This window comes from Lycium ferocissimum, chromosome 2 (assembly GCF_029784015.1).
Source record: "Lycium ferocissimum isolate CSIRO_LF1 chromosome 2, AGI_CSIRO_Lferr_CH_V1, whole genome shotgun sequence".
Taxonomy (NCBI): domain Eukaryota; kingdom Viridiplantae; phylum Streptophyta; class Magnoliopsida; order Solanales; family Solanaceae; genus Lycium; species Lycium ferocissimum.
The window spans coordinates 37,795,299-37,810,871 of record NC_081343.1 but is presented as its reverse complement, the minus strand read 5'-3'; the positions used below and the strand labels follow the sequence as shown (position 1 = coordinate 37,810,871).

At 33.6% G+C, this 15,573-nt stretch overlaps 1 protein-coding gene across 3 annotated transcripts; it reads left to right on the top strand.

Moving 5' to 3' along the window:
• Nucleotides 1–3,011: 3,011 nt before the first annotated feature.
• LOC132036241 (probable prolyl 4-hydroxylase 9) lies at nt 3,012–10,838 on the top strand. 3 transcript variants are annotated; one of them, XM_059426532.1, is made up of 8 exons: nt 3,013–3,305; nt 4,718–4,837; nt 6,078–6,235; nt 6,733–6,835; nt 8,554–8,649; nt 9,567–9,632; nt 9,737–9,856; nt 10,512–10,652. In XM_059426532.1, exons 1-8 carry the CDS (start codon nt 3,198–3,200, stop codon nt 10,539–10,541), a joined length of 801 nt encoding a protein of 266 aa, XP_059282515.1. In that variant the 5' UTR covers nt 3,013–3,197; the 3' UTR covers nt 10,542–10,652. The 3 variants fall into 3 exon arrangements, with proteins under 3 accessions (XP_059282524.1, XP_059282515.1, XP_059282507.1); XM_059426524.1 differs by having other exon boundaries at nt 3,014–3,305; nt 10,641–10,838; XM_059426541.1 differs by lacking the exon at nt 9,567–9,632 and having other exon boundaries at nt 3,012–3,305; nt 10,641–10,838.
• Nucleotides 10,839–15,573: the final 4,735 nt, after the last annotated feature.

Sequence of the window (15,573 nt, the reverse complement as noted above, 5' to 3'; positions counted from 1 at the left end):
TTTTTTTAGCTTTAAATCATCTCTTTTAGCAAAAACCGACCCAATTTGCAAACTTAAACCACCACAAAGATTTCGTTCCATTCTCAAACCCAAACCCACGACTCTCTCATATCTCACTTCAGGAAAAATAACGCATGAGCTAGGTTTCCTCACATTTCACCTGATAATCGAGGGCTCCGAATCTGCCCAAAAGGTGAATTTTTTAAAAATTAAATCATCTCTTTTTAGCAAAAACCGGCCCAACTTGCAAACTTAACCTAGCAAAAAATTCCTATCGACTCCCAAACCTAAACCAATGATTCTCTTATCTCTCAATTCAGAAAAAACAATGCATGAGCTAGTGTTCTTCATGATTTCACCTGCTAATCGAGGGCTTCAAATCTGCCCAAAATGTTTTTTTTTTTAAACTTAAATCATCTTCTTTTAGCAAAAACCGACACAACTTGCAAACCTAACCCACCACAAAGATTCCATTCGATTCCCAAACGCAAACCCACAATTCTCATATCTCACTTCAGAAAAACAACGGATGAGATAGTCTTCTTCACTATTTCACCTGATGATCGTGGGCTTCGAGCCCAAAAGGTAAGTTTTTTGGAATTTTTACTCATCAAAAGGTAAGTTTTTTGGAATTTTTACTCATTGTAGCTTCTTTTAAGACCTAATTATTAATATTAACTACCTTTTTATTTAATTATATTTAGTAACTAATTAACTTTTCTAAATTACAAATGGTAGCCATATCAAAAATACATATCCAATACATATATCTTTCTTTTTTTCCAATCACTACCCATTTCAGATTTTTCATTTCTCAAAACCCTAAAAATCTCTCTCCCCTTCTCTGAACCACCACCACCATGGCCGCGCCGCCCCTCTCTCTCTTCTCTCTCTCCCTCTGTGGTCACCGCTCTCTCTCTCTCTCTTCACTCTATCCGGTGAGGCGATGACGCAGATCTGGCCGTGTGTATAGTTGGTGGTGGCGGCGATGGCACTGATTTTGAGATGGCGGCGGAGAAGCTGACATGGAGGTGGAGAGATTAGGGTTTTATTGGTGGTGGAAAGATTAGGGTTTTTTGTAGTGGTGGTGTCTCAGATTTGGGTTTTTGGTGGTGGTGCTGTCTCAGATTAGGATTTTGGTGGTGGTGGTGGAGAGATTAGGGTTTTTGGTAGTGGTTGTGTCTCAGATCTGGCCGTGTGTATTTGTTAAAAGCCAAATATAAATGCATTCAAAAATCTACATCTCACAAATACACTGTTTTAGAATGTATTTGTCTTTGTATTTTTTGAGTGTATTTTTTAGTGTATGTTGTTAATAGCCAAACACACTGTTTTTTAATGTATTTGTCATGTATTTGAATTTTTTTGTCGTGTATCTGAATGTATTTGTTGAAATCCATTAAAATACACGAAAATTTGAATATATTTGGCTTCATATGTAGTTGGAATGTACACAATGTATTTGAAATATATCAAAAAAAGCCACTAAAATACATCAAAAAAAAAATCAATAAAATACATCAAAAAAAAAAAATTCACTGATATACATCAAAGCAAAAAAAAAAAAATCACTAAATTACATCAAAAAAAATATTAATATCTAATTTAATAGCTCCACCATTAAAGGCTCAAATCAAGGATCCTGTTTTTTTTTTTTTTACCGTGTTCTCATGTATTTGTTGACAACAAATACACGCAAAAACATACACTATTTTGCCAAAATGTAGCTACAAATGATAATGTTTAAAAAGGTAGCTACAAATGATAGGAAGCTACAATAAGGTAAATCAAGCTACAAACGGTAGGAAGCTACAATAAGGTAGTCATTTGAGTAAGTTTGCCAAGTTTTTCTTTTAACTTAATTGTCTCTTTTTAAGTTTGCAACTTGGGTGGGTTTTTGCTAGACGGGTCTGTTTAATATGATGGGCCATGTTTTATTTTGACCGAATTTAATTTGTAAGAAATAAATATAGGATAAAACAGGGGAGACGAGGGAACCAACGGTGCCGGTAGGGGTGTTCATGGGTCGGTTTGGGTCAGTTTTGGGTTAAAACAAAAACTAAACCAATCTAGTCGATTTTTAAAATTATTATAACCAAACCAAACCAAATATAATACATATCCATCGGTTTGCTTCGGTTTTTTGGTTTTTAAGAAAATTAACGTATTTCTATCTTTCATGTTTTTTTCCTACAATTAGGAGAGAATTTTCTATCCTTTTCCAACTTATAATCCGTTATTACACTTTTATTGTGTAATTTCTTGCATTATGGAGAAAATGTCTTAGGATTTATGATTTTAATTAAGAGAATAAAGTTTATAAGAAATACAAAAAATAAACCTAGGTAAATCTCAAATAATTGTTTCTTTGAATTCATGGATTTCTTTAAAATCGGCTTAAGGTATAAAGTTCATTAGCCTATTAGAGATAAATAATTTTTTTTAAAAAGTGTATAAATTAGTTAAAAGTATTTATAAAAATTAATATATTGTAACATCTAATTTTAAAAATTATGCATAAAATTTGTCAGTTCGGTTCAATTTTTTCGTCGGTTTGCTTTTAGTAAAACCAAAATCAAATCAAATATCATCGGTTTTTAAAAATTCAAAACTAAACCAAATCTAACCCAAGTAAATATCAATTTATTTAATCGGTTTGATTTTAATTTTCGATTTGGATCGGTTTTAAACCAAAACATGGACACTCCTAGGAGCCCGTTTGGATTGGCTTATAAGTTGCTTATAAGTTGTTTTACTTTTTTTGAGTGTTTGGGTGGCCAAATTTCCAAAGTCATTTTGTCTTAAAATAAGCTCAAAAAAATAATTAGGCCCATTCGACTTAAATTTATCTAAAAGAAATAAAGTTCGAAAACAAATTATAAGCAAAAAAAAGTTAGGCTACCCCAACTTATTTTTTAAATTTATGTTCGCAAACAAATTTTATAAAGCGCATGTTTCATCCAAAACAGGCTCTAGGTGCCGGGTTAAATATGAAGTCAGAGTATGATGTGAAGAATCAACAATGGGGCAAATCTGACTTTTCACCATTCTTAATATTCGAATGGTACGTGCAAGGCGCTTCCCTTTGGGATATGAAAATGAAACCGAAAGTCCAAGTGGAGTAGGCAGATCTCCTATTGAATCAGAATTGACCCATTTTCGTAATAACGCAAGTCAATGATCACCGTGTGCTAAGAATGAGGAGCAGAGGCAAATCATCAGTCATCGGGTTGCCTTTCGTATTTCTGTTATGTCTCTTCTTCTTCCTCCTTGGATTCCTCACTTCTTCTCTCTTCTCTCAACAGGTGTCCTTTCTAGTACTGTCTCTGTCTTAAATTTATGTGATACACTTTGTTAGTCTACATGTTTCTTTTTAATTTGTCTAGAAAGAAAAAATATAATACATTTTTATATTTAAAAATAATTTAAATTAAACCTTCACTTTTAATAAAATAATTTACAATCACATAAATATCTATATCTGTTTTATATTACAAATTTCACAATCTCTTTTAACCTCTGTGACCAGTGAAACTACAATCACATAAATTGGGACACATGGAGTATTTTCTAATCCCTGCGCTACTGTGTATCATCGTTACTTATAATGAACAGATACATTATTTGGACGGTAGGTGTAATTGAACTGTATATATCTAGTTGAACAATTTTGTTTTTGGAAAAAAGTAAATTTGTACAAACTCCACAACTGCTGTCTCAAACTATTACTCTCTCTGTTTCAATTTGTTTATCTTAGTTTGACTAAACACGGAATTTAACGACCCATTTGGCCATGAGAATTATTCCTTTTCCGGAATTTTTTTTTCACTTAATTTGAAAATCAGCTTTTGGCCATGAAAATTCCAAATACTTGATGTTGCATTTGAAATTTGAAGAACACCTAAAATCCTAGTTTTACTATTTTCACTTTTAATACATTCAAACAATAATCATTTTTTTTTTTTTTTTGCAAAAACTATAACGAAACACAATTCTATCTTTAGCTCCAACTTCAAAAACTCCAATTAAAGTGAAAAATGTTTGGTTTCTATGGTCAAACGCCTACTAAGAAAGCAAAGAAGACGTTTGAACCTTGTGGTCTTAAATTAAAGATATGTAGAATGTACCAAAATACCCTTTAATCTTGTGGTCTTAAACATGTCATGTGAAAAGTTGGAATTAAAGAATTGAGACATGTGAAAAGTTGGAATTAAAGAATTGCCAAAACAGATAAGAGGCATTCTTTGTTAAACGGGCTAAAAAGGAAAGTAAGACAAGCAAATTGAAACGGAGGGAGTAGTAATAAGCTAGCGGTTGCGGTGATGCTCACTTATTTTGTATGTATGTGCTGATCAGTGTTATCAAAGGCACGCTTAAGCCCTGAAGCGACGCTCAAAACATACTGAGCGCTTCGCCTCGCTTAATTTGCGCTTCAGTGTCGTCATCAAGGCTCTAAGACAAACTTTTCCTTACGAATGAGCGTTTCTGAGGCGACACAAAACAATTGATATTTCACTTTATCGTTGAAAAAAATCAATTTCTTTATCCATATATTTGTTATTCATGCTTATTATTATTAGTTTTGGACTAAACGTATATATTTGTGTTTTTTCTCCATTTGCACCTTTTTTCATTAAAGCCTCAACGAATCTTAGAGCTTTTTTGCGCTTTTCACTTTTGATAACACCGGTGCTGATTGAACTTTTGGGTATGGTAGGATGTACCTGTTGTACGTCCAAGGCCTAGGGCGCTAGAATCTGTTGATTTGGAGAAAGACTTTGATCCCTTGCCAATTGGTGAGACTGGAGAGCATTCCCTCACTTCCATCCCCTTTCAGGTGTGTTTCTCTTGTTTCAGTTGTTTTCGATTTCAGTTCTCATTTCTGAGCCAGGCGAACATAAGCGACCGGTTATTCTGCTGTGTATTCATTTTTCAATTGATCGCCAAATTCTTAAAATCCCTTTTTATTTGAAGAACTCCTATAAGAAATATTGTCTCGCTGGTTTCTTTTTCTTTTTTGGTATAAAGATGGACTTTTAATATTGTCCACTAACTTTTGAGCTCAAATTCGTAGAAAGATGCTTGAAGTAAGTACGGTGTACAGAGTGATGACAAATGCTCAAACTTGCATTATAGTATTTATCAAGTTTTAAACTGTATTTGTTCCATCATTCAGGGGCAGAGTTTGTTAAAAATCTAGTCGCACTCTTATGCTGATGTAAAGATAGGCAATGAGATAAATACCCTCCTAGAGCTTGGAAGTTTTCTCGTCGAGTGAAAACCCAAGTTTTTCTCTTTATGTATTACAAACTCATTTGCTAGTGAATGTGAATTTTGAAGCATCTAGGAAATGTTTAACAGACGTGCAGAGAAGCGTGCAGAGAAGTCCTGCTTTGATATATATCCTCCTAGATTCCCACTTTTCATTGGATTTGATCAAGGCTTTTCCTTGTCCAATCTAATACAGTTTGATAAGTCACCCTTAACAAGGTTTGAGATAGTTGCCTCTGACTCAAAGATGCACTCTCTATCATAGCTGAAGTATAATAAATTGTACTCCCTTTGTCCCAATTCATGTGGCACACTTTCCTATTTAGTCTGTCCCAAAAAGAATGTACTTTCTATATTTAGAGAGCATTTAACTTTATGAGATAATTTACAACAACCACACAAATATCTAAGGCTTGTTTTGGACCACAAATTTCAAAAGTCTTCCTTTCTTTATTAAACTTCGTGCCTAGTCAAATGGTGCCACATAAATTGGGACGGAGGGAGTACTAATTAAGAGCGCGCGCCCAAGATCATATTTCCATGCACCCTTTTTTGGGTGGGGGACTCTTCCCATTTTCCGCCGCCCTAATGAAGCAGTAGCATCAAGTATGTACTTAGTTCACATCTCTGAAATAGCTAGAAAATTACCATGTTAACTTGCTTTATAACTTAAATGTGTGTTGTTAAACTTGTAAGTATTTAAGTCGTTGTATACTTATCAACTCTATGAGATTCTTTATGTCTAACTATTATTAGGTTAATTTATATTGAGTTTCCCTGTAAATATATTTACATTCTTTGGGTAGGTTTTAAGCTGGTACCCACGTGCATTATACTTTCCCAATTTTGCATCTATAGAACAATGCCAAAGCATAATTAAGATAGCAAAGGCAAATTTGGAACCATCATCCTTGGCTCTACGCAAAGGAGAAACAGAAGATACCACCAAAGGAATTAGAACAAGGTATGTACTACCCTATGACCTCATTTTTGTCAATTAGTTTCTATCAGGGACCTTTCGATCAATGTTGAACATGAACGCACCAATAATTTTATTTTTTTGATCAAGAAACTGAAGCTTAAAGCTCCAAGAATTTTATTTAAGTCAGTACATTGTCTTAATTTCGGCGTGTTCTGTTTCTTAATAATTGGATAATTTTTTCCAAAAGTTATTTGAAAATGTCACAAGATTTATACAATAATCAATGCAAACATGATTTTTCCTTCCCATTTCTGCTAAACTAGGTCACTGCATATATGGTGTGTGCATATATCATCTTGTTTTGGAAGACAAAGCGAATTCATGATTTTCAAACCACATTTGAATGACTTTTCTCTAATTTCTTGTGATTTCCTTCTAAATATAAGAATACGATAGAACTTTGCGCTTCTTGTATTAGTATCTTTGACAAGAAACTACAAATCGTGCATGAGATTTACATATCTTGTCAATTTCTTCAGTTCTGGCACGTTTATTAGTGCATCAGAAGACAAAACTGGAATTTTGGATCGTATTGAGGAGAAAATTGCAAAAGCGACAATGATCCCCAAGACACATGGTGAGGTAAAGTTCTTTGACATGTATATCTTAAATAAAATGCAAAAAGCTCTTCTCACCATATGTGGGCTTTGCTTCAAGGCCCCAACCAAATCCCTATCCCGCCTGTCTTTTATTTCCTTTACAATGAAGCTGATTGTGCATGAACAAATCCAAGTTTTGCCTAGTGCACTGGCAAAAATGTCGTTACTCCGCCTACCCTAGTTTAGTTGGCATAATGTTTATAGTGTTAGTATTTGGAAAAAAAGATGATCATGATTTGAAACTACTTAGATATCTTAATACAATTATAGTATAAACTTCTATTTATATCTAGTTTGATTGGCATGGAATAGATCATGTGGAGTTTAAATATTTAATATTTTAAAGAGAATATACCAAGAAATAGATTAAAATGTTAATTTCTGATAGCTTAAGAATTTAAAAGAAATGGGTCCAATGTAGCTTTTGAAGTAATATAATCTAACTTTATCAAGTGATTAAATACTGAAGAACTTAAAAGAAGAAGTGGACCTCATTTTTCATTTGCTAAGAAGTATTATTAGCCTTTTTATTACTAAGGCCAGTACTTCTCACTGAAACACTGATTCGTCTTGTTAATCTGAGAAGTCATATTTGAAGTTTGAATTTCAGATAATGCCTATTAAGTTACAGATTAGGGTGAAGTAATAAATAGTTCAGAATGGTAATGCAATGAAACTCAGATGACAGTATTTGGCAGGTGCTTTTGAGGCCGTTTATTCAAAAGTAGCTAGGATACAAGACACTATGGTATAGATTTGTGATGTTTGGTCGCATTTTATGATCTGTGTTTCCTTTTTCCCCTTTATCTGTAACTACTTGGATTCTGCTTTCTTCATTTCTCATTTTCTCTCGGTCTTGTGTACTGGGACAATGGTTCTTGTAGGCACTTCTTCCTGAATAAGTGAGCATGTGTTAATGATGAAAACATAGATTTTAAGCATTTATCATAATGAAGAGGAGATGATGCCATCTTGGTTATCAATATTCACCTCATAGTGACATGTAAATCTCTGAAGAAACTTTTACTCAAATTTTGTTGTCGGTGTAAGTGCATAATGCTAATGTATATCTCTACTGGAATTTTTGTTACTTGGTGGTTACATATGTGGGTCAGCTCATTTAATTTATGGAAATGACAACTCATGGTTGCTCAAATTGACAGAGCATTTTTTCCTCCCTCAGTATTGTTAGGCATGTCTTTAGTATTAAATGAAGTAGTCAAGCAAGATCATAGATCCCATAATGGTGTGGATACACCACTTCTAACAAGAGACCCTTTTTCAAAGGAAAAAACCATGTGGCAATGGGTCAAGTGTCCAGTTCTGAGAGACAATTGAGCATCTCTCTTTGTTGAATGCCTTAACTTTTGGTGTCGCAAATCTGCATTTTGATTAGCATCTGAAACTGCCTGGTGTGGAGTTTTTGAGCTGGTTTTCCAGAATACTTTGGTCAATATCTCTTTCTGTGTTACATATAACACATGTTTGTTCCTAATACATGTGACAATTGACAGCTAGTCAAGCAGCTTGATCATTGTAGGTTAATAAACATTGGTGTGTTTTGTATCTCAATTTTCTCCTTATCGCTGATTCTCTGCTTCAGGGCAATGCTCAGTATTATATTCCTCTGTTCATTAATTTTAATTACGCTGAATAATTTGACCTTTGCTTTTCGGTGAATAAAGGGTGTACGTGTTTCAGGCGTTTAATGTTTTGCGGTATGAAATTGGCCAGAGATATCAGTCACATTATGATGCTTTTGATCCTGCTCAATATGGCCCTCAGAAGAGCCAAAGGGTATGCCTCTGTCCAGAACTTTTAAAATGGGTGGCCAGAGTTCCCTGAATGTATTGGCTATGGTTCTATGTTTCTATTTGGCTCACTATTTTTCTAGTAGCTCAATTGAAATCTTACACAAAAGGGCATCATGGATGGTGGAATGCTGTAGTGTGTTTGGTTATCTGGGCACGAGAATGTTGTGCTTATCCATGTTACTCATAAACATCCTCTGCCCCCACCCCCACAATGATAACATATAATTAGAAAAGAGAAGTTTGATGTGTTTGATTCAAGTATTGGGTTCTATGTCATTGTTGTCAGATAAGAAAATCGCAAATAATTATTGAGCATCTATGAAGGCCTTGTCAGATTTTCATCGTCATTGAGCATCTTTTTAATGTATTCTGCAAGAGAAGATATTAAAAGAAATTATTTGCATGCTTTTTAAGTGTAAACCACCTTTATTTGTACAGTTTAAATATCACTCCTAGTGAGAAGTCCTCCAAGCATGTTGACAAGCTGTCTTCTGGTTTTTTTAAGTTGAAGTATAGTTTTATACTTTTATTTTTTTGACTAAAGATTTTTTTTTTTTTTTTTTTTTTTTTTTGAGAAAACACATCTTTGACTAAAGAAATCTAATTAATTTCTCTTCAATCTTACTGTAGTTTTTGCAAGAACCAAGATGACGATAATTGTTTTGTTCGCTTTCTATCTTGCCATGGATGTGACATCCTCTATATCCATTTTTATTCTTTTCTTTGTGGAAAAATTCTGATGTTAACGTCAATCCTTGGAACCACCGAGCAAGTTTACAGGGATTGTACTACACTTTTAACTTGACATAATCATTGGTCGAGAATTTGTTCACTGGCAGCTAATATTAAGGAATTATTACTTTCACTTGTCTGGACTAAACCTTCATTAATCTCGTCTAGGTCGCATCCTTCTTATTATATTTATCCGATGTTGAAGAAGGTGGGGAAACTGTTTTCCCCTTTGAGGTAAGAGCAAGTTCCTCTCTGCTCTCTTCTGCGCTTTCTTTCAACCCATCGCTACCTTTTTGTCTGCCTCTCTTGTAAAGTGGTCCTTTGTGGTTTATCTACAGAACGGACAGAACATGGATGGTAAATATGATTTCAGCAAGTGTATTGGCTTGAAAGTGAAGCCACGCAGAGGGGATGGACTTCTATTCTACTCATTGTTTCCAAACGGTACAATTGATCTGGTGAGTTATTCTAGTGCATTCATTATTATCATGTATTTTCTGTCTGTTCATTGTAATTTTTTTTGGGTATGAGAATCAATAATATATAGAGACAGGAGTAATCAACTTAACAAATTTGTTTCAAGGAGCTTTTCTGCAATAGGTTAGCTCGAATACAAGGCAAACTTCGTGTAATCTGTAGCTGCTAGATTAGAGATCTGCCACAATATATAATCCCAGATTAAAAGCGGTGATTCCTGCAGAGTGGTTTAAAGTGTTAAGAAAAGCTAAGGTGATAAACCCTTGAGTTGCCCAAAAACATGTTTAATTGAGCTCTAATAGATGATGTAGCTTAAACATGGTTAACTAATCATATATCGTGATTTTATGAAGATGTTTGTTGAAAAAGGTTAATCTAATGTTGCTTGAACTATTTGTATAAAGTGATCACTCACTGCAAGAGGCCCTTTTGTAAAAATATCAGAACAAATTTGTACATGGAGACCCTTCCCCACAAAAAAAGAAGGGAATAAGTGTACATTCAGATCAATCGCGTGGAAACTGGATGGAGAGATTATAGTATGTTGTGTCAAGATGGTTTTCATTTTCTAATGCTGCTATGTTAGTGTACTTGCAATTAGAATATGCTTTCCCTCTTTTCTTTTACTTCTTCCAGGTTCCAGTAAATGTAAATCATAGTGCATAAATTTCCAGAGAAGGGGATGACCAACATAATGTAATGCATAATTTCATACATGGCCTTGCTGGCTTTGCGATTTTCATGTTTGTTTGAATTCTAATGCAGACCTCACTTCACGGTAGCTGTCCAGTAATCAGAGGAGAAAAATGGGTAGCCACCAAGTGGATCAGGAATATAGAACCGGACGAGTAAATGCCTCTACATTGTAGTGTTTTTTCATTAGTTATTTGTTGTAATTTAACCGGAGTACTGAGAAAACAAGCTTTGGAGTAAATTGATCTATAGAATTGAGAATTTATTTTATCCTTGCCAGTTCTCCATTTTGCTTCCTCGATAGAGGACAGTTGAGCGCTTTGGTAGTCTAATTTTATTTACTTGTATACGCAAATACGAGTATGGATGCTCCATCGATGGATTATTCTAGAGAGAGTAGCAGCAGCCAGCTGCATGAAGATGTACTTATGTGCGTTGGCAAGGACATGCTAGAGATGTTCTGCACCATGGCAATTTCACGTGTTCCGTTTAGAAAAATTCCATGGGAGCGGTTAAACACCACATTGGCAGTAGTTAGCTAGCTAGTTAGCGCAACTGAAAGAGATCTTCTTCATCACGCAAATAAAGCAATTCCCCCATGCTTGTACATGTATGATTTATTGGATTGCTTAACAAAGCTATTATTCGTATACGACAATGCTTCACGGGACAGTAGCGGATGCTCTAGACGAAAACAGGTTTTGTCCGATTTATCATTTTCTGATATTATTGATCGGTTTGAGTGTATGTGGAAATCCTTTTTATTAATATGGAGGATCTTCGAAATAAAGACTTTAGGCTTTTGTATAACCTTTCTGCGACGACCCTCTCATGGTGATTAAGAAATGAATTTTAGAGTTGTTCCCCCTAAAATCACCATGGGAAGTAATCTAAAGGTTCTTTGTAACATGGTTGCCACTAAGAGTTGGAGCTTTAGTTGTGACTTTTAAGTAGTTCACCACCAAAGGCCTTTAGCTGCGACCACCCGTCGCTAATGCTTTTATTCTAAAATTGTAAGAGAAATAGAAACTGAATAATCCTCTCCAAATGTTTCATTTCTTATAGTGATCCAACAATCAATTTGTGGGTTCGACAAAATTTAATATTTTGAAATTGAAACTATATGTGTAAAAAAAAATCAACATAGATAAGGTAGATATATATTTTAAAATTCTCCCTCTCAACTCAAAACTGACAATATTAAAGTTATAGATCGGTAGTTAAAAGATGGATTATTCTAGTTCTGGAGAGAATAGTAACAGCTAGCTGGAGTAAGATTTGTCAATTATGTGCTCCCTCAGAAGAAAAACTATGTTGTGCTCCCTTAGCTGCTTGCACCACCTCGATAGTAGCTAACTAGCTAGGTTGATGGAAAGGGCTTATGAGATTAAATTCCTAATTTAGATACAGTTATTTATTGAAAACTAGGTAAGAAATTGGAATATCATGACAACTATAACTAAAGATAATTAATGTAAAATTTACTTGGCATAGGTTCCATTATTACCTATTTATTGAACATAACTAAACTTTTCAATAATTATATTTAGTAGCTAAAATATATCATATTTACTTCACATAGCTACCATGTTTTTACCACTCATCTGATAACTTCCCACTCCCCTAAATTTAAGCAAAAAAAAAACGTGTCTAAGCTCCTTCATCCTAAATAGACGCCATTATTCACCATATCCATTACTTTCATCCAATTTCAAATCGGTTTTTCAATTATTCAACTTCCTTTTTTATCTCTAATTAACTACTCATTGATTTCTCTCACGTTTCAAATCTAATTCCCAAAATAAAGTAAGATTCTATACGATTTTTATTTTTTACCTTGTATTTAACCTATATTTTGGGTGTTTTTTTTTTTCGTTTGAATCGGGAATGCAAGTCTAAGTAAGTAACTATCAGTGTTTGTTCTTGGTTGTTTTTTCTTAGATTCAATTGGAATGACTAAAAAAGCTGCTACTCCGATGAGAAATACAGGTATAGAACCCGAATGTGCGATTCCTAATTTTTCTTTGGGAATTTCTCAACATGAAACTTCCATTGCAAGCTCTTTATCTTGAGAATCGTTCAAAAAGAATTAACGATCCTAGGCGTTATAAGGAATATGTTGATTCGAAGAGTAAACAACAAGAAAAATTGAAAAATGTTTCTCAAATGGAGAAACAAAAGAAGAGAAAGGGCCGGGTGACAATGTTGTTAATGTTAAGGGCAAGAAAATTGCTAAAGCCAAACGTAATGTGGATGAGGATGATGATGAAGAGGTATATTTTTGTTGTATTTTCTGTATATTTAGTTCTTTTTTTTTTTCGGTTATTACAGATCTATGAATTAAACAGATTTATATTTTGTGTGCATTTTAAGTATATTTTTTCTGTGTTTTTTTTACACTTGTTTCTTCAGTTATTTCGTGCGTATTTTTCTTCACCATAACTGTGATTTTTAAGATTTTTAAGTACATTCAGTTATTTTTGTGTATATTTTGTTGACATTATTACGATGATTTTTAAGATTTTTAAGTACATTCGGTTATTATTTTGTTGACGATTATTTTGTGTATATTTTTAAGTACATTTAGTCAATATATGTTAATCATACTTGTTTTTTGGCATGTTGTTTCGAGTATCTAAATTTTTGGTTACCAAGCACCTGTCTTGTGGCACCATCTATGTGTAGATACACGAATGTTAATGTAATGCAAGATATTAGAGGCAAACTAACGGATCCACGGATGGATATGTTTAGGAATTCTTGTTTTGGTAAATATCTCGGAATGCGGCAATTGGATGTACAAGCACGATTTTTCGGTGCTTTATGGTCAAAGAACTTAGGGGCGATTACATATAGGTGCTTTACATTTGAAATAAATGGTAAAGTTCTGCGTTTTGGCCTTAGAGAATTTGCACCGATCACTTTGGGCTAGATTGTGTATCGATGAAAATGATTTTGTTTATGATAACTCAAAACCGAATAGGCTTATGGTGGACTATTTTGGTAGAAATCAGGAGAATCAATTGCCAGTTAAAAGACACGAGCTTATTGAGTGTTTCAACAAGACTGTCTGGGATGATAAAGGGGAATTTACTTGGCATAGGTTCCATTATTACCTATTTATTGAACATAACTAAACTTTTCAATAATTATATTTAGTAGCTAAAATATATCATATTTACTTCACATAGCTACCATGTTTTTACCACTCATCTGATAACTTCCCACTCCCTAAATTTAAGCAAAAAAAAAAAAAACGTGTCTCTCTCCTTCATCCTAAATAGACGCCATTATTCACCATATCCATTACTTTCATCCAATTTCAAATCGCTTTTTCAATTATTCAACTTCCTTTTTTATCTCTAATTAACGACTCATTGATTTCTCTCACGTTTCAAATCTAATTCCCAAAATAAAGTAAGATTCTATCTGATTTTTATTTTTTACCTTGTATTTAACCTATATTTTGGGTGTTTTTTTTTTTCGTTTGAATCGGGAATGCAAGTCTAAGTAAGTAACTATCGTGTTTGTTCTTGGTTGTTTTTTTCTTAGATTCAATTGGAATGACTAAAAAAAGTCAAGCTACTCCGATGAGAAATACGGTATAGAACCCGAATGTGCGATTCCTAATTTTTCTTTGGGAATTTCTCAACATGAAACTTCCATTGCGAGCTCTTATGCGAGAATCGTTCAAAAAGAATTAACGATCCTAGGCGTTATAAGGAATATGTTGATTCGAAGAGTAAACAACAAGAAAAATTGAAAAATGTTTCTCAAATGGAGAAACAAAAGAAGAAAAAATTGGTGACAATGTTGTTAATGTTAAGGGCAAGAAAATTGCTAAAGCCAAACGTAATGTGGATGAGGATGATGATGAAGAGGTATATTTTTGTTGTATTTTCTGTATATTTAGTTCTTTTTTTTTTGTTCAGTTATTACAGATCTATGAATTAAACAGATTTATATTTTGTGTGCATTTTAAGTATATTTTTTTACGTGTTTTTTTTACACTTGTTTCTTCGATTATTTCGTGCGTATTTTTCTTCACCATAATTGTGATTTTTAAGATTTTTAAGTACATTCGATTATTTTTGTGTATATTTTGTTGACGATTATTACGATGATTTTTAAGATTTTTAAGTACATTCGGTTATTATTTTGTTGACGATTATTTTGTGTATATTTTTAAGTACATTTAGTCAATATATGTTAATCATACTTGTTTTTTGGCATGTTGTTTCGGGTATCTAAATTTTTGGTTACCAAGCACCTGTTTGTGGCACCATCTATGTGTAGATACACGAATGTTAATGTAATGCAAGATATTAGAGGCAAACTAACATCCACGGATGGATATGTTTAGGAATTCTTGTTTTGGTAAATATCTCGGAATACGGAATTGGATGTACAAGCACGGATTTTTCGGTGCTTTATGGTCAAAGAACTTAGGGGCAGATATATAGGTGCTTTACATTTGAAATAAATGGTAAAGTTACAGAGAATTTGCACCGATCATGGGCTAGATTGTGTATCGATGAAAATGATTTTGTTTATGATAACTCAAAACCGAATAGGCTTATGGTGGACTATTTTGGTAGAAATCGGGAGAATCAATTGCCGGTTAAAGACACGAGCTTATTGAGTGTTTCAACAAGGTATGCAGGATGATAAAGGGGAATTTACTTGGCATAGGTTCCATTATTACCTATTTATTGAACATAACTAAACTTTTCAATAATTATATTTAGTAGCTAAAATATATCATATTTACTTCACATAGCTACCATGTTTTTACCACTCATCTGATAACTTCCCACTCCCCTAAATTTAAGCAAAAAAAAAAAACGTGTCTCTCTCCTTCATCCTAAATAGACGCCATTATTCACCATATCCATTACTTTCATCCAATTTCAAATCGAGAATTATTCAACTTCCTTTTTTATCTCTAATTAACGACTCATTGATTTCTCTCACGTTTCAAATCTAATTCCCAAAATAAAGTAAG

Coding starts and splice junctions, on each gene's coding strand:
- LOC132036241 (XM_059426524.1), top strand. CDS start 3,198: ATGAGGAGCAGAGGCAAATCATCAGTCATCGGGTTGCCTTTCGTATTT. Junction 4,838..6,077: donor TCACTTCCATCCCCTTTCAG/GTGTGTTTCTCT, acceptor TTCTTTGGGTAG/GTTTTAAGCTGGTACCCACG. Junction 9,633..9,736: donor AAACTGTTTTCCCCTTTGAG/GTAAGAGCAAGT, acceptor GTTTATCTACAG/AACGGACAGAACATGGATGG.